Here is an 18,800-nt window from a genome sequence, read left to right on the forward strand (position 1 = left end):
ATTATATATTTCTACTGAGAAAAAGACAAAAATACTAAGTGTGATTGTTTATTTTTATTTTATGTTTGAGTAGCAGGAGTCACAGGAGATGCTGGTTGATGACTGTGATAAAGATGCAGTGCAGATCCCAATGGAGAGCAAAGCTCTGTACTCACCTAGAACTCCAGATCCCAGGTACCTCCAAGGGGCTCCACCCACAAGTGGTGATGTCACTCATGAAATAGAGAAATAGTATTACTGATGAAAAAAAGAGTGATAATGAAATACTTTTTCTTTATTTCAGAATAACATGCGTCTTTAGTTTGCTGTGCATGTGAATCAATAAGCATTCGGTTGCATGATACTTTGCCTCTTTTCCTGTGATTGCAATTCCTGTGTAAAAATATTAATGTAGGTTCTCTGTGACTAAAACTGCCTTACAACGTCCTGCATGGGGTCGAGGCGCTGAAGGAGCCAAAGGAGTGTTTTCTGCTAATGTGCAGAAGTTGTTAACACTGTGAAGGCTACTGTGTTGTTTATTACAGTTTGTTTATATAACATCCTCCTTTATTCTTTTCACAACACCGATCATATCATCTACTGTGTCCTTTTTTTGTCCAGGACTGATCCCTCTGATATTAACATATCTGATGAAATGTCTAAAACCACTGTATGGAAATCCCTCAGTTCCAATCACAAGGATACACAATAAAAAGGCAAGCACACACAAACGCTCTGTCACTCTCTTAACTTTAATGTCCCATCTCCATGGGTTTCCTTTCTTATCCCTCTGTATCGCCTGTCTCCACCGTGTTATGATGACATGTTGGGTTCTGCAGTGCTATAAAGTTTAATTTTGGAAATGTAATGTTTGTTGTTTGTTTGTTCTGTCCTCACAGGAGGTACCAAGAGGTACGTCGACAGACTGAAGAAATTACGTACTTGGCATCGGTTGTTTAAAATTCAGTTTTACGACTGAATTGTAGGACTTTTTAAGTCACGTGCTAAAAATATTAATATTTTAGTTAACCATTTCCCACACACAGAACAAAATACAGCACAAAAAAACTCACAGCCCTGATTTATGTATAGCTGTGTGAGTATGGTGTGATGTACAGGTGTGTCAATGTGTGTGAACCTATGTGCATAGAGGAGAACAAACTCTTTACCCAACCCAGGTTATTTTTAATGTTTAATTCAGTTTTAACAAACGTAAACGTCTCCGTGCTGTGCTGTAAAGCGTTGCGTGTATATTTTGTTTGGTAACTGTCTGTTTCTCATTTGTAGAATAATATAACTGATAAAAATGTCTCCATTTTTTGCTGTGAACTTGCTGTATGTTACTGTATGTGTATGCTTTGTTTATCATCAAAATAATAACATTCACAGAGTGCCGCAGGGATGAGATATTTTTGTGGGCTTACCCGGAAGTTAGCGGGACACTTAAAGGTGCAGTATGTCAATTTTAGCGCTATCTAGTGGTGTGGTTGTGAATTGCAACCAACGGCTCAGTCCACTGCTCACCCCTCATTTTGAAACGCTTAGAGAAGCTACGGTAGTCGCCACCGGAAAAAACATGTCATCGTTGAAAATAACTTAATAAAATAAAGTTTGTCCATTAAGGGTTTTTGTAGAAACATGGCGGAACAAAATGGCGACTTCCACGTAAGGCAGTGCTTCTCAATTATTTTCCGTCACGCCCCCTAGGAAGAAGTAAACATTTCGCGCCCCCTCAACTCTCCGCCGCGACTGTAAATAGTATAATTTGTCTATAAAATTACACATCTGCAAAGCATTGTATCCTTATTAACATGAAAGAAAACACAAAAAAAGAAATATCAATCAACTTACAACAAAGAATAACTTTATTAACATTGTTTTTTAGTCTGTAACAGAAAAGACTTAAAATGCATCAATTTGCCTGAAATAAAAAAAATCAATCCTTATTTACAGTATATTTTTTGACCATTTGATACTGAAAAATTAAATTAAATATAATCAATAAATAATAATAAAAAACTCAAGCGGCTTATCAGCGTGTTTGGGGTGTAATGTCTTTAAGTGACGGTGCAAAAAAATCACTTCCTGAAAAAGTATTTTCCCCGGGGTCTCGCACGCCCCCCCCGGTGTCGCTTTGAGCCCCCCTGGGGGTCCCGCCCCACTATTTGAGAAGCACTGACGTAAGGGGACCCTTGGTGTATGTAGATATGGAGATAAAAACATCTCATTCTAATGTAATAAAAACATAATGGTTTATTAGGAAAGGTCTTTATAAACCCCTGATAATATAGTTTTGTATATTATTTTGCATTTCTGTCAAGAGATCCTTCTAAAAATTACACACTGCACCTTTAAACGTTTTGTCCAACAACACTGAAAAAAATGATTCATTTAATTTACTCAATTTTTTTGAGGTAAGTGGGCGCAATCAATTTATTTAAGCTACATTTAAACAAAAGTTTTTTGTTTTGTTTTGTATTTCAATTTTTTTAGCTTAAATAAATGGATTGCAACCACTTACCTTGGAAAAATTGAGTTAATTGAATGAATACTTTTTTCAGTGAAGTTAATCTTTAGAGACACAACTTTTATGATTTTTGAAGTCTGTGGGGCGGTTTCCAGGACTGGGTTTAGATTAATCCAGGACTAGGCCTTATAGTTATATTATGAGATTTAAGTAGTTTTTACAAACAAACCTTACAAAAAACTATCTGTGTGTGCATCTTGAGATAAAACAATGGCACTGATTATGTTAAGCTATGTTAAGATCATTTAAATTATGGCACCTCAAACGTGCATTTTAGTCTGGGACTAGGATAAGCCCTGTACAGGAAACCGGCCCTAAATGCGTTTACTATAGACATAAAAAATTAACTTCAAAATTTATTAAGTCTGTGTTAATCTGTGAATATTATTTTGTTCGACAAAACGTGTAAGTGTCATAAACTTGTTACATTTTTTTGCGATAATCCAAAAATCTATGGGAATTTTTTTAAGTATTTTTAGCGAGGGAACCAGTGTCCCGATAATTTCTGGGTTGGCCTACAACTGCGGTACTAAGTCTGTGTGTTTAAACGGACACTCTTTTTTTTAAAGATGTGCTAGTTTTCCAGCTCCTGTAGAGTTAAACATTTGATTTTTGCCGCTTTGGAGTCCGTTTGGCTGATCTCCGGGTCTGGCGGTGCCACTTTTGGCGTGGCTTGGCGTAATCCGTTGAATCTGATTAGACCATTAGCATTGTGCTAAAACATAACCAAAGAGTTTCTATATTTCCCCTGGTTGAAGCTTGACTCTTCTGTAGTTACATTGTGTACTAACATCGACTGAAAATTAAAAGTTGTGATTTTCTAGGCAGATATGGCTAGGAACTATACTCTCAATCGGGCGTAATAATCAAGAACTTTGCTGCTGTAACATGAGTCATGACTGCAGCAGGCGTAGTGATATTAAGCAGTCAGTCTTAGTGCACAATGTAACTGCAGAAGAGTCAAGTTTTGAATCGGAGAAGTGTTGGAACTCTTTGCTTATTTTTGGCGCAGTGCTGGTGGTCTGGTCGGATTCAATGGATTGTGCTGAGCTGTGCTGGGGGTGGTGGCGCCGGACCCGGGGATCGGCTGAGTGGGTTCCGGAGCGGTAAAAATCAAATGTAGGAGAGCTGGAAAATGAGCACTTTTTTTTAAAGTGGAGTGTCCCTTAAAGACAAACGTCTGATCAAATTAATAACCTCGGTTTGAATTATTTATGTGCCAGTATAAATATCCGTCACTTATATTAGATGAACAAGGCCATGAACCAAATCAGTCCTTAGCAAATTGACTATTTTTATTGTGTGTGTGTTGTATTGAGACTTGTTAATATTTGAGCAATAAATGGCTTTTATGTAGTTAGGTCACCAGGTAAACGGATGGATAAGTATGAACATGAGGTTCTTTTGCCATGAGTGTTTTTACCATCATTTACCATCAGTAAAGTCAGAAGGGACCAGGAAAATTGAGTCTTTTGAAGAACCAATGACAAAGAGCTCTGATGGTAAACTGGATTGTTCAGGTTTTATTTTAAAGAGATAGTTCAGCTAAAAATAAAAATGACCCCATGATTTACTCACCCTCAAACCATCTTCGATGTATATGAAAGTAGAATTGACTGCCCTCAGAAGGCCTTTTTTACCCACTGGAGCCTTGTGGATTACTTTTGTGAAGGGGTGCACTTTTTTGGGCTTTAAATTAGAAGCACCATTTCCTAAAGCTTGGATCAGCCAGGACATTTTCTTAATCTGAATAAAGATAATTATATACAGCAAGGCTTGAGAGTGAGTAAATCATTGGGTAATTTTCATTTTTGGCTGAATGATCTCTTTCCGGCCAGTAGCCCCAGTAATAAGCCATCTTCTTTAGACTACCTCCCACATGTGTCAAAATAAACCCCACACCCGTTTCTGCACTGAAAGAGGTAAAAATGTGGTTTAACCTTTTAACCTCAGTAAAAAAAACTTTATTTACAGTTGCACTTTGTGTAGATATTTACTGATATGATTTTATATTTTGAAATTATTATATAGATATATAGTTATTATATTATTATACATTATGAATTAATATATGTATGTGTAATGCAATTATTTTAAAAACTTCCTTTTTATATATATAGATATACATTTTAATAAAATTGAGGAGATGCGGCATGATACGAGATGTTTATTTGAGCATCTGTATATTTCTCACAAGACCAGTTTTTCTGATAAAGTTTCACATTAATGATATGCCTTCAGTTGACAGGAGAATGTGAATAAAAAATGTCATTCAAAATGTTAAATTAACTTTCCAGCTTAACAATAAGCTACTTAATGATTAAAAGGTTCTTTTAGATTTTGATTGTGTTTTTACCTCAGCGTTAATCATGAAAAACTGTTCTGTATTATTTTATTGTCAGAGTGAAAAATGAAATAAAAATGTATTTAAATGTTTTTGTCCAATCATGGAGATGTCATTCTTTTTTTCTAGTGTCTCTAACTATGGTACAGGTAGCTTTCATTTAGTTTCGATCATAGCTAAACCGTATCGACCATTACACTGAGTTAACATAACTGTTTAAAATTAATAATTTAAAATAAAATAAAAATAATTAATAATTTAAGTATCCTTAAATTCTTGTCTGGCTGACAAATCCGCACAGCGGTGATTCATCCTCACTGTCTCCCCTCGCCTTTTGAAAAACGAAACATTTTTATATTACAAAAGACATTTGTTCCAGAGGTCAGTTTAGAGAGGCACACGTACGTCTACAATTTAACCGCTATCTCTTGTTTATTGTCTTTGGCATTCACACCAGTTTAACAGTTCACTATTAAAACCAGAGCAAGGAAATTAGATTACTCAAACATACTATAAAAGGAAGAATAATAATTTCATTGTTGCAAAACAGAAATAAAAAGTTACAGAGAAACAGAAACTTAAAGGAGCTGGTTTACTAAGAAACTGAAACTGTCGTGTTTAGCTTTCGTTTTGTAGTTTTAATTCGCATTGGTCATGATCCAGGTTTCTTTTTCATAAATAAGCCCCGTATTTATAGGCGTGTCAACAGAGTTTAAATACTTCAGCGTAATTCGGTGCTTTTACTTTTTCACGAGGGTGAAAGAATCACATAGGCTACTGCGTGGTGTCTTGAACTTTACAAAATGGCAAACACAGATCAACCTGATAATGACGTAAGTTACAATTTATATATTAATACCAGCGTCAATTACAATACATATTTAAAATATGTTTGAAAAATATTACAATATTATTTATTAAAAAAAAATAAACGTTTAGCTCCTTAACTGATCACTTTTTAAATTATTTTTAAGAGAGTTTTAATTGCATATCATTTTAATGTCATTGTTGTTTGTATGGAAGTTAACATGAAGTACTGCTAAAGTGTTACAGGGGTCATTCTACAGAAAAGGTGGAATTCTGGTGATGGAAATTTGCTTAAATGAACTTCTTTCAACATACCCAAAACTTCTTTAATAGCATTAATTAACTTGTCAAATCTATGAATCCGCAAAGCAGGGAGCTTAATCTATTTTTAACTTTTTAATACATTTTAATAAAGAATTCATGAGTCATTTATTTGTCATTGGTGTTACCTGTGATTTAAACAACATTAATGTTGATACTAAATATTTTTTCTCATTACAGCTTGTGTATTTAATTAAAGGTTGAGTAGAGGAATGATAACAGCAAGAAAAATAATTGATTATTAATATTTGTTTATGGTAATTAAATTCTTCATCTTTACCCAGCATTGTATGAAATTATTTGATTCTCAGTTTGACTTTTTTCTTTAAAACCAACAAAAAATATTCAACCAAAAAGGCTTTGATGCAAAGACTGAAATATCAACAATATCTTACATCCCATATCAACAACAAAATATTACTAGAAAGTACAAGAAAATACATTCATAACACCAAAACTTGGTTTAACACCAATGACACAATGTAACACCAATAACAAAATTAGAATATAATAATAGATAATGAATATGATAAAACGTATGAACTTTCATAATATTTTCCATCTTGTTTTGTTATTATGCTTTTATGTTGGTCAGTTAAAGGAATAGTGCCAAGGAAGTACAACACCAATGATCGTAACACCAATGACAATTTACAGAAAAATGTATATTTTAACAAAATGGCTGCCATAAGCCATGTGCTATTTCATCGAATGTAACAATCACATACTTATTCAGTATAATGTATTTTTATGTAAAGATCTTAACACTCCCAGCTATTAAAAAGAGTAAAACTAATGACATACAAAAAATCTTATCTCAAAATTCTTAGATTTATCATAATATTTTAGACAAATAAGGTAAGAAACCTTTCGCCTTCCTCCACTGCACTTCTTTCACTGACCTCTTGACCGATGAAAAACTTCAAAGAGCTGATGCATTGTTTCAAAATAAAAGTGCTTTGGGTAGGGTAAAACCAATTACATAAATTTGGGGGACAAATATTTATTTGATATTATTCATATTAATAGTGTATTTTTACCATTTCAGTGTTGTAGTAAATTCATACAGGGTTAAAGGTACATGTAAATTAGATTTGTTTTATAAAAACATGGTTTTAAATAATAAGTACACAGTTCAACTTCCATGTATGATCAAAGGGACAGGGCAATTTTCACTTTCAGGACCAGACATTTAAAAAATAAAAATAAAAAAGGGAAAAAAAGAAAATTAAATAAATAAACTCTCTCATCATGTTAAGGACAGTCTATATTTATTAAATTTATATCATTTTGGGATTATTGGGTCAAATTAAATGATTAAGGGGTCTGCAAAAGCAAGGGACAAGCATTTCCACCTTTTTTGTAGAATGACCCACAGTATAAAATATAGGCCTAGTATATTTTATGTATAAAATAATTATGAAAAGAAACAATAAAGCTAAAAAAATCTTACTGGGTTTATATGAGTGTATGTGGATTATATTGTTAGCAAAAAAAAAACTTAGGCCTATTCAAAATAATCTGATTCGAGTTGAACTTTATCAACATCTTATATTTACAGAATGTCTTTTCCGTGGGTGTAAGTTCATATGGACGGTGTGAGGTCAGTCATGATGGACACATTAACATACAAGACCTGACAATCAAGATTGAGGAAAATGCATATAAAATTTGTAACGATTTTCTCAAAATAAAAAAAAATTATCATCTAAAGATTCCCGACTACCTGTTTAAACAAATCCCTGTCTATCCAACCCCCGTTGAGTTTCACATCTCTGAGGTGACCCATGTCACTGACGAATATGCTCTTCAGGAAATCTGGAATTCAGAGGGATTCAAGGCATGGGGAAATAAAGATGACAAATTCTCATGGTGGAGCCTGAAGATCAATGAGGAGAGTATAAAAGAAGCCGAGGAGCATTATCTAGAGGAGATGTTCCCAGACAGAACCCAAGAGCAAAGAGAAAAGCAAGAGACATTCCTGAATAAATTCACGACATCACCTGCATTCGACATTCAGAAATCACGCTTTGGTAACTTTCGGTTCACATTTCCTCTGAATGAACTGATGGAAGCATACAAGAATCAGATGTGTGGAGGGAAAGATCCGGTTCTCAGGGCATACAAGACCACATTTTACAGACAAGAGATTATGTATGTTGTTCTTATTCACAGCCCAGAAGTGAATGAGAAGTTTGAGAAATTCCCAGAGATTGAATCTAGTTTATTGTTTGATTATAAGAAGGATACAATTATCTGGAAAGCACAAGCAATTTGTGAAAACCTTAAATATCAGTTGCTACTGGATAAAGAGAAAAAAATAGCAGAGACGGAACATGTTATCAACCAGTACTATGTGTGGGATCATGTTGCCTTGGCATTTCACTTCAACGGAGTTCTACATTTTCCTAAAGAAAAGCTTAAAGAGAGCATCACATATTGTGAAATAGACGAAATAAACCTTTCACGAAGTGATCCCTTGTCACTTAAAGAAGCTGAAGAGATAATACACCATTATACTTCCTTGTAAGCCTATGACAATCATGACATGAACCATGACATATCCAGTTTACATGCTCTGTATGATGAATGAAACATACTGAAAAACATATGTTAATCATGTTTTGAAGAGTTTCTACAATCTTTTTTAGATAACCAATCAGAATCTTAGAAAAACTAGAGATGATGTGCATGGTTGTGCATATGCCTGTAGTAAATTTAATTGTATTGAGTTTCTGTATGTTAAAGGGACACATCACTTCACCCATTAAGCTTTATATCGTTAGAACCCCAGTCATGTTTTTGAATGGTCGTGCATCATTTCCTCAGTTTCCGCTCAGACAGCCGAAATACAGATTTCAGTGTTGCACTTCCTTCTTTCAATGATGTAAAAATCATCATTTTGCATCATTGAAAGCAGGAAGTCCAATATCTTTGTTGAGGGGGTGAGACTACAAACCATACTATGGAGGACCACCCAGGAAGTTATTAAATATTAAAGTTCTTTATTACATTTTGCATGACTCTTGTGGTCCTCCATACTATTACCCCTTGTGACAAAGCATACAGTTTCAGTTTATGTATATTAAGGTAAATATTTCTGCATTGCAAATAAATAATAAATAAGAGTAACATTTAAAAGGCTAATTTATAATCATACTAGTCAATTTTATAAGCAATTGTCAATACTTTTTAATGTTCTTATTTTCTTTGCTTAGATTTGTATTAATTTTGAATGTATTATTTAAAGTTCTGTACAAATTTATTTTTGCATATGAGATTTAAGTATCATTTTCACTTGATTCAACAGATTTCTTCTGTTAATCAGAATACATTAAATATTAAACGCAGCTTATCAGAATCTGTATTATGCTGATACTCTTATAGTGGTTTACATTTTAAACATTTGTAATAATAAATGTTGAATTTCGTAAGTGAACTCTACGTAATGAATATTCATGTTGGACTCCTCCATGCTGTATTAACATTGAATAACTCATTTGTTTCTATTACATAGTTAAAAGATTGTTTGGCATGACTTAAAACAACTATTATAGGGGTGATTGTCATTGCGGGTACATTTGGTGACCAAAGACATTATTTTATCTACTTTTTCAAATTGTTATATTTTAATAATTTGGTACTCATGAATCACACGACGATGTTATAAGCCATAATAATATATTTACCTGTTGTTTGAATTAGTCAGTGTCAATTCTGTTACCGTCAAACTGTTTCCATAGAATAAAAGACGAAGAGTGGTCGGTTTATGGTTGAGAATATAAATTAAACACAAATATTTTATTAAATTTTATTAATTTTAATAAAGAGTTTTTTTTACTGTGTCCTTTCAAATAGGAAAAGCATTACACACTAGCTGTACCTGCTTCAAATAAATACAGTTCATTAAAAAAAATGCAAGCTAAGAAAATGAATAAACTGAACACAAGTTATGCAGGCGCAAACTGCAACTCTGTCCACTTCCGGTCTCAGACAGCATTGTTATCCTCAGACGGTACATGACCAGTGACAGCTCGTAACTGCTCATCCGAGGGGCGCTAATTCAAAATATGTGTTTAGAGTCTCATGTGTAATTGCTTGCGTTTTCAAAATGTGTGTTTGTTTCGTCATGTGAACATGTGCATCACGTGTTTTGTCAAAATAAGTGCCTGCTGCACACGCGTCAAAACCGTTTATGATAAAAGAGACGCTCACGTTCACAAAATACATGTAAGACATTCACTTAACAGTAAACTCTGATTACAAATGAGATTATGCGAGCATCTGCAAACCCGAGCGTCTCTTTTATCATAAACCCTTTAGATGCATCTGCAGCAGGCACTTATTTTGACAAGACACGTGATGCAAATAGAATCACTCCACGTGCAAAACACATATTTTGAAATTACGAACCACACACATGACGGGCTACAACATACATGTTGTGACGAACTCTGCATCGAGCGCCTCTAAAAAAAGAAGTGACCGGCCGCCACTGTACATGATGTATACATGCAAAAAAATAGACCATACTTCGTCCTTAAAAGTGTTGACAGTCATACACATAGAAACATACACACCACTGTCAACACTGTTATTACCTTGACACTTTTTACAGAAAATATATTTTCATGGCCTACAACAACTTGTGATCCATAACAATGATTACCAAATTATAAGTATAACACATTATTTTTAAATTATTTAAGTATAACCATTTAAAAAAGTAAAAAAAATTGACTTTGAATAGCAAATGTACCTGCAATTATATTATCACCTATAATAAGCTAGAAATATAACTGCATGTCTGCAGTCTGATTTAAAGATTTGTCCATGTGGTCATAGCAAGTCAGACATGAGTTCAATGTTTACAAACAACCACAAAGAAAATATTTTTTAAATTCATTTTAAAATTGTTTATCTCTCAAAATGTTTTGTTATTCAAATAAAATTTAATTTATTTTAGTTAAGCCCACACTGTTTTAAATTAGTTTGTATTTAAAGTTTGCTTTAGAATCTGAATTATTGAAAAAATCTACCCTGGATTCATTTACAGTGGGTTACACAAGTGAGACCTCTGTGCATCACGTTGATGGATAAGCGCGGATATGCTTAATGCCAAAAGAGGTTGGATGCACTATTGGGCAGACACAGGCCAGTGATGTTTTCGTTGAAGACCATATTGCTGATAACAGACATCATAAAACATAATTCTGTATGTTAGTTTTACCTGTCTTCTGTCTAACTGTAAACAGGACAACTCATGTGAAAATTTACTTGTGTCATATGTCTGCCTTAAATGCCCCCATGTGATTCAAATAAAAAAAAATACTTAGATTCTTGTTAAAATAAAACATTTATTGGTGAAAACCAGGCTTGTGGCATTAAAAGGACAAATATATTAAACTAAGTTTATTATTATATAAATTAAATTAAAATTACACTACAGTATATAAAAATGCATTCCCCCATTAAACATGTAAATATACAAAAATATATTTATTAATAACCTATGTAACTTGGGCAGTGCTTATTGTTACCAATGTGCGCTCACAGAGGAGTGACGAGCGTGTATTGTATTGTGACGTCATAATGCTGGCGTTCCATAGAACGGTATATAAAGCGCAGCGCGCAGAATTTCAGTCACTCACTCATGCAGTGGTTATCTGAGCAGACGCAAAGAAAATCACAGAGAGACAAAACCTTTACAAAGCGAACAAAGCTTTCAAAACTTATCTAACATCATGTCCTCGTCACGTTTACCCTTTGAGGGAGAAACCGATGAGTCGAAAGATGTCCATGGACTGGAAGTTAGCGGTTGTAGTGATCGGTTCCCCGAATTGATTTACGTTCGATCGTGGGATCCATCGCTCGCCGCTGACGGAAAGTTCATGAAGGTGTCTCTGAGGCACGCTGTGGACGAAAGTTCAACAGGTGAGATGCAAAATACATTTATGATATTAGATAACGGTTAGAAGATCTTTACTGTAAGTAGATTAGCGCACAAATACACATTGTTGTAATGCTTAACTTAACATGGTTTTCGGTCAATTAAGTATATCAGGGTTGCCTCACGCGAGACAGGCTCCTTTCCACTGCACACGACATACGGAAACGACAGTCGGAGTTCTCCCCCTAGTGGCAGTCGTAATGAAGTTTCAGTTTAATCGTATGGGAGGGAAGCTCATTCCAGCGCAAGAGGCTTCATTCTAATATATTTACCATAGTGGAATAAATAAATGAATGCAAATGCAAATGCAATGAAACAATAATCAGCTATGCATGTATGACAAAGATTGTCAATTTTTTTTGGAGAGAACATATAGAGACAAGATTAAAATAATAAGGTACACAAATTAATAATTTATTACTTATCAGTAAACTAATCAAAAGGTTTTTTTTAAAGGATTTAAGTGTAAAGTTAACAAAAAGGATTAATCATTTTCACATCACACACAGTTCATGATTGAAATACAATGAACACCAGAGTGTGCTGTCAGAACATCTGGAGCACCGGGAGTTTTCCTGATGTGCCGCTGGGCATTGTGGGCCGGCTCGCTGTTACAATTACGCACATACAATTATAAAAATCACAGAAGGCCGACTGTGTCTTTAACTTTAACTTTTTTTAACTTCTACCTGTAACTAACTGCTGTTCAAAATACAAAATAGTGTATCTGCCTGCTTCAAAATACACAGTCGCGTGAGCCGAGTAGGACTTTTATCTAATCAGAAGCCAAACACGAATTCCCTTAATTCAGTTTAAATAATTCACATTTATTTGTATGATGCTTTTCACAATGCATATTGTTTCAAAGCTTCTTTACAGAAAATGCCTGATTAATATATTAGAAAATAAAGGTGATTAGCAAAATTAACATGTATTAAAGGAATGATGGGCTGATTGAAATAGTTGTTATACATGCGAGTACCCCCCCCCCCAAAAAAATCTTGCCACCCTGAGTATATTAAGTACATGAAAATGTCCGAATATCAACTTAAATATCACACATTATGTTATCACACAATGTGTAATTTAATTCTAATGAGAAAATTGGGTAAATAGTCACAATTTTATTGTAGTCTCAGTTTATTAACTTTGTAGAAAAGAGAGAGAGAGTGCAGCAATACAGAAGTTTACAAACACAAGTATTTTCTCATTTGACCACATATTTAACATTATGTCCTCAGCTGGTTGGCCCCTCACCAACACCGAGGCTGGCAGTGATGAAAGGAGAGATGTCCATGGACTGGAAGTCAGTGGTTGTAGTGATCGGTTCCCCGACTTGAACACCATTCGATCGTGGGATTCATTGCTCTCCACTGATGGAAGGTTCATGAACGTGTCCCTGACACACTATTTGGACAACAGTCCAAAAGGTAAGATCAACTGAACTTATGCTGATATTAGATAGAAAATCTTTTCTGTTAGTAGATAAACATATAAAGACTCCATGTTTTAATGCCTGGCTGGACACGGTTTTGGACAATAAGTATTTAAAAAATTGTAAAGTTTTCTTGTATTTTCTATTTATTAACTTTTTGAATTTGGTGGTTAATCATTTAACTTTATGTCCTTAGCTGGTTGGCCCCTCACCAACATCGAGGCTGGCACTAGTGAGTGTAGAGATGCCCATGGACTGGACGTCGGCGGGCGCAGTGACCGATTCCCCCAATTGATTAACGTTCAATCGAGGGATTCGTCGCTCTCCGCTGATGGAAAGCTCACGCAGGTGTCTTCAACACACACTGTGGACGAAAGTCCAAAAGGTGAGATGAACTGAACGCACAAAGTATGACATTTATACTTTTATTACATGGAAGACCTGTATTTAATATGTATATAACCACCTAAATATCACACATTAAGTAAATAGGTAAATTTTCGCACAGTTAAATCTAACATCTATAAATATTAAAATGGGGTCAGGTCTTCATTGTGCTAGGTTAAGCAACATGTACTCATCTGACTACTTATCATTGCGTCCTCAGCAGGTCCGTCCCTCAACAACACCGAGGGACTGGAAGCTAGTGTTCGAGGTGGCCGTGTCCCTGATCTGAATAACATCCAGTCACGGGATGCGTTGCCCTCCACTAGCAAAACGCGGGATGACAGCCCAAATGGTAAAACTGAACATCTACATTTATGCTGATATTAGTTATTTGCTGCCCCTCACTTAACCGTTCAGATATTCAGCTATGCAGCAAACTTAACATTTAAGTACTCAAAACAGAACTGTCTTCAAGCATTTTTAATGGAAGCAGTGTAAAACGGCAAAATACAACAATAGATAACATACAACACATTGGATGAGTAGAAACATGTTCAAATAAATCCATTTTCCAATACAAATAGCATAACCTACACAACAATAGAATTGAAAACAATACATGTAGTCACCATAACAGCTTAAATTTCTTCTAATGTACAAATGTTTGATTCTCTGTTTCAGTACAACGTGGTGAAGGGAGGAATGGCGCAGGGATCTGCGGGTTCGTAATAAGAACTTGGATGGCTGCAAAGCGCTATTTCCTCAGCCGCCACAAAGTGGAGCCTTTCGCTCCACAACTACAACCGGACACAAGTTTATTTAATCCAAGGCTGTCTGTCCCGTGTGCATCCAGCCTCGAGCAAGGGCCTTCGGGTACCTGCTGGCTCGGCACTACATCCGATGCACGTCCGGTTATAAATGACAGTGTAGCTAGGGTTTGGTCAATGCCAGGCCAAACTTCTGACGCGGATCTCATTTCTGGAGCGGACGTCAGGTCCCATTCGGACAAGTCCCATTCGGACAGCACGTACCTTTCGTACAGCCTGTCCATCTCCGACTATGGCTGCGGAGTTATTGGTGAGCCAGCACCAATGCTGTTTACCCTAAGCAGCGATTCTTTCCCTGATCGGTCAGAACCATCTTGTATGGCAACTGACAGCAGCTCCAATGAAAGCTCTTACAAAAAATTCACTGTTGATCAAGGCATAAAAGGTAAGATGAAATGAGCCAAATTAACTAAGATAAAGCCAAATACAAATATTTATATTTAATCTGCGGTCAGAGATTAATTACGTTTTGCTCTTCGATTTAGAGCAAGCACTATTTTTTTCTGTCGATGAGTGCGGAGCTGATCAGAGGAAAGATGTTGACAGACCGAAGCTGTTTAGCCTTAGCAGCGATTCTTTCTCATACCAGTCGGAAGAATCTGGTCTGTCAACTGAAAGCAGCTCCAGTGAGAGCTTGTACAAGACATATACTGCTGAAAACAGTACAATGAAAGAATCTACAAATCTGGACAGTGACATGAAAGGTAAGATGAAATGAGCCAAATACAAGCTGCAACAAATAATTCATATTTAATCTGTGATCAGAGATGTTTTTACTAATTACATTTTGTTTTGTTTTGATTTAGAAGAAATTGCCACAAAGAAAAAGCAGACGGGAATCTGTGGGTTTTTTAAGAGAAAGTGGGAAAAAGCAAAGCAAACCCTAACATGCTGTTTTAAAAATCAAGTGGAACCAATGGAGCCAAACATGAGTCCTTCTAATGAAGCTCTTTTTGAGCCTACAGAGGGTGAGTCTGATATAACTTTTTTTAGTTTATGTTTCATTTTATCACGTTGCAATTGTGGTTCATGCAACACAATATTGTCTATGAGTTTCATTTGATTATCATGTGTTGCCAGGAGTTGTGGAGTCTTACTATAAGTTTGGCGAATTGCTGGGAGAAGGAGGATTTGGATTGGTCTGTACTGGTACCCGCATTTCTGATGGCAAAGAGGTAGTGTGCTCTTATCAAATTCAAGAAACACTATATACACTACGATATACAATATGATCACTACAATATATAGATTAAATGTCATGTACGAGGACTTTTTTGTTAACTTAAGTTTTTTCTTTTGCAGGTTGCCATTAAAATCATGTCCAGGCGGCTGAATCCACAGACCATTGTTATTGTGAGTGGCAAATCTTACTGCATATATATATATATATATAATTGCTTTTTATACATTTTATCTTAAATTTTCTCTTTTTTTGTCTTCTCTCTTTAGCCGGGCCATTCCAAACCTCTCCCTGTAGAAGTGGCACTACTGATTAAGATGAGTCAACCTCCCATAAGTCAATATGCCATAAAAATGTTGGAATGGTTCATAGACTCAAAAGACATCGTGATCATTATGGAGTACCCTCAACCCTGCAGTGGCTTGGACCGCATCGTCGGATATCGTACACTGAGTGAAGAAACCGCTCGTGAAATAATGCGTCAAGCAGTACAGGCAGTAATAAACTGCTATGATCACGATGTCTTTCACGGCGACATCCATACAGGCAACTTCCTAGTCAACACAGAGACGTTAGACACCAAGCTGATTGACTTCGGCTGTGGTCAGCTGTATACTGATGGCGTCTACAAAAGTCATAAGTACATAGGTGAGCTGGCATTTTGTTTTCCTATAGCACAGTGTGGAAATTGTTTTATTTTTACAGATTTGCTCAACTTTGAAAATGCTTTGCTTATAGGGGTACAAGATTTCATTCCACCGGAAATCAGAAAGAACCGAAAGTTTCACGCCATCCCAGCAAACGTCTGGTGTCTAGGAATGGTCCTGTATGAAATGGTTAATGGACACATGTCGTATGTGAAATCCAAAGAAGTCCAGTTTGTGAATACCAGCTTATCTGAAGGTGAATGAATAGCACTATTGAAAAGAAAATCACAGAAATGTTGAAAACGTATACAATACAGAATCCACTCTAGCAAGTATAGCAAAGGTTAAACAGTAAGACTCTCTGAACATGGAGGTTCAAATAATGTAGTCAGAGGCTTAAGTAAATAATATGAACCTCATAGTAGCCACAGTTTAGTTATGTATACATTAAGTTATGAGATGTGATCATGACTAACCAGCTCTCATCTTTACAGAATGTTGTAGTCTTATAAGACAGTGTCTAGCACGTGATCCAGCTGAACGACCCTCATTACAGCAGATCTTACAGCACAGATGGTTTAATCCAGAATGAAGTCAGGCAGGGGCTTCTGTTCATTATTGCTGTTTGTCTTGAGGTAGCGTTACAGACAGAGGAGTCAGAGTCTGTATAGAGGTGTTGAAGTGAACAGGGGACGCTGTTTAGTTAACAGATTTTCTAGTTGAAAGCTTGATCGTATCATAAAAATAATGACTAGGTAAACAGAAGATTAAATAAAGATTTTTCTTTGTTTTCTTTCTCAAGGTTGGACACAAAAGTGCTGGACACCACACTGGACTGAGCAGACCAGACTACACCAGACCTTAAAAAATATTATTTTATTATTATTGTATTATTATTTTTTATTATTGTTATTGTATTATTATTTGTTATTATTGTTATTGTATTATTATTTGTTATTATTATTATTGTATTATATTTATTATAATTTTTTATTGTTACATTATATTTATTATTTTTATTATTATTGTATTATATATATTTTTTATTGTATTATATTTATATGTAATTATTGTAAATATAATGATGACATGCACTTGTTACATTTTATTGTATGTCACTTAAATAAAATATGTTATAACCTTCACTGTGTTTGTATAAAAGACTTCTCATTTGGATGACCTTATCCATTCAAAAATCACACTATAGCTTCCATAAAAATAAAATATTACCTTAATGTGTCATTCTCACAGTTAACTTTCATTTCATCCCTAACTTTCCCTCCTTACAAACACCCCTTTTCTCTGTGAAATAGGCACCAAATTCTAAATATATGTTACATTTCGACTACAAATATGACGCACTTTCAATAAAGATGAATGTTTCTATGGGTGAAATGCTCCTTTAAGTAAGTGATCTCAAACTCATTACAAGCATTTCTAAAAATGATAAATTGCTGTTTGTTTGATTCATAATGTAACCATTTGTTTTACTTAAAGTTAAGTTAAACAACTTCAACTAGTTTTTATAAGTTTTGTCAACTATTCACCGGTCAAAACTTAAAATAAAATCCCCAGTGTTCAATTCACACTGCTCAGGTGTTTTTTTATAGGTCCAGGGGTATATAAAATATTATTTTATTATTATTGTATTATATTTATTATTTGTTATTATTGTTATTGTATTATATTTATTATTTGTTATTATTATTGTATTATATGTATTATAATTATTTATTGTTACATTATATTTATTATTTATAAATTAAATAATTATTATTGTATTATATATATTTTTATTATATTTATATAATTATTGTAAATAGTGTAAATATAATGATGATGTGCATTTGTTACATTGTATGTCACTTAAATAAAATATGTTATAACCTTTACTGTGTTTGTATAAAAGACTTCTAATTTGAATGACCTTATCTATTCAAAAATCACACTATAGCTTCCATAAAAATAAAAGATTACCTTACTGTGTCATTCTCACAGTCAACTTTCATTTCATCCCTAACTTCCCCTCCTTACAAACACCCCTTTTCTCTGTGAAATAGGCACCAAATTCTAAATATATGTTACATTTCGACTACAAATATGACGCACTTTCAATAAAGATGAATGTTTCTATGGGTGAAATGCTCCTTTAAGTAAGTGAACTCAAACTGATTACAAGCATTTCTAATAATGATAAATTGCTGTTTGTTTGATTTATAATGTAACCATTAGTTTTACTAATAAATAAGACATTTTATTGTTACTACACTGTAAAAATGCAGCATGTTTGTAAAACCAACATATATTTTTATGCTACTTTAACTTAAAAAGTTAAGTTAAACAACTAGTTTTTATAAGTTTTGGCAACTATTCACCGGTCAAAATGTAAAATAAAG

The 18,800-nt window shown here is 34.5% G+C and overlaps 3 protein-coding genes across 4 annotated transcripts in view; all 3 read left to right on the plus strand.

The window, feature by feature from the left end:
* Window positions 1-4,942, plus strand: part of slc4a8 (solute carrier family 4 member 8) — a 38,236-nt gene extending 33,294 nt beyond the window's left edge. The window contains exons 23-25 of the mRNA XM_073870350.1: window positions 74-174; window positions 601-695; window positions 879-4,942. Coding sequence (XP_073726451.1) covers window positions 74-174; window positions 601-691 — 192 coding nt within the window. The 3' untranslated portion in view covers window positions 692-695; window positions 879-4,942. The remainder of the gene's footprint in view (window positions 1-73; window positions 175-600; window positions 696-878) is intronic.
* A 512-nt stretch (window positions 4,943-5,454) lies between these two features.
* LOC129450544 (uncharacterized) lies at window positions 5,455-15,341 on the plus strand. Of its 2 annotated transcripts, none has more exons than XM_073870351.1 (7): window positions 5,455-5,683; window positions 7,540-11,912; window positions 13,170-13,358; window positions 13,560-13,748; window positions 13,971-14,102; window positions 14,432-14,962; window positions 15,063-15,341. In XM_073870351.1, exons 2-7 carry the CDS (start codon window positions 11,723-11,725, stop codon window positions 15,293-15,295), a joined length of 1,464 nt encoding a protein of 487 aa, XP_073726452.1. In that variant the 5' UTR covers window positions 5,455-5,683; window positions 7,540-11,722; the 3' UTR covers window positions 15,296-15,341. The 2 variants fall into 2 exon arrangements, with proteins under 2 accessions (XP_073726452.1, XP_073726453.1); XM_073870352.1 differs by having other exon boundaries at window positions 13,974-14,102.
* Window positions 15,342-15,378: 37 nt separating this feature from the next.
* On the plus strand, window positions 15,379-17,313 carry LOC129431461 (serine/threonine-protein kinase pim-2). Its single transcript, XM_073870353.1, has 7 exons — window positions 15,379-15,545; window positions 15,658-15,752; window positions 15,880-15,930; window positions 16,027-16,405; window positions 16,496-16,660; window positions 16,899-17,039; window positions 17,207-17,313. The coding sequence occupies exons 1-6, from the start codon at window positions 15,494-15,496 to the stop codon at window positions 16,994-16,996; spliced, it is 840 nt and encodes a 279-aa protein (XP_073726454.1). The 5' UTR covers window positions 15,379-15,493; the 3' UTR covers window positions 16,997-17,039; window positions 17,207-17,313.
* Window positions 17,314-18,800: the final 1,487 nt, after the last annotated feature.

This window comes from Misgurnus anguillicaudatus, chromosome 8, assembly GCF_027580225.2.
Source record: "Misgurnus anguillicaudatus chromosome 8, ASM2758022v2, whole genome shotgun sequence".
Classification (NCBI taxonomy): Eukaryota; Metazoa; Chordata; class Actinopteri; order Cypriniformes; family Cobitidae; genus Misgurnus; species Misgurnus anguillicaudatus.

Excerpts from the sequence above, each read along its gene's own strand:
- LOC129450544 (XM_073870351.1), top strand. The coding sequence starts at position 11,723 with ATGTCCTCGTCACGTTTACCCTTTGAGGGAGAAACCGATGAGTCGAAA. Across the intron at positions 13,359-13,559 it reads TTTGGACAACAGTCCAAAAG|CTGGTTGGCCCCTCACCAAC; the intron begins GTAAGATCAACT and ends TTATGTCCTTAG. Across the intron at positions 13,749-13,970 it reads TGTGGACGAAAGTCCAAAAG|CAGGTCCGTCCCTCAACAAC; the intron begins GTGAGATGAACT and ends TTGCGTCCTCAG.
- LOC129431461 (XM_073870353.1), top strand. The coding sequence starts at position 15,494 with ATGGAGCCAAACATGAGTCCTTCTAATGAAGCTCTTTTTGAGCCTACA. Across the intron at positions 15,753-15,879 it reads GCATTTCTGATGGCAAAGAG|GTTGCCATTAAAATCATGTC; the intron begins GTAGTGTGCTCT and ends TTTCTTTTGCAG. Across the intron at positions 16,406-16,495 it reads CAAAAGTCATAAGTACATAG|GGGTACAAGATTTCATTCCA; the intron begins GTGAGCTGGCAT and ends CTTTGCTTATAG.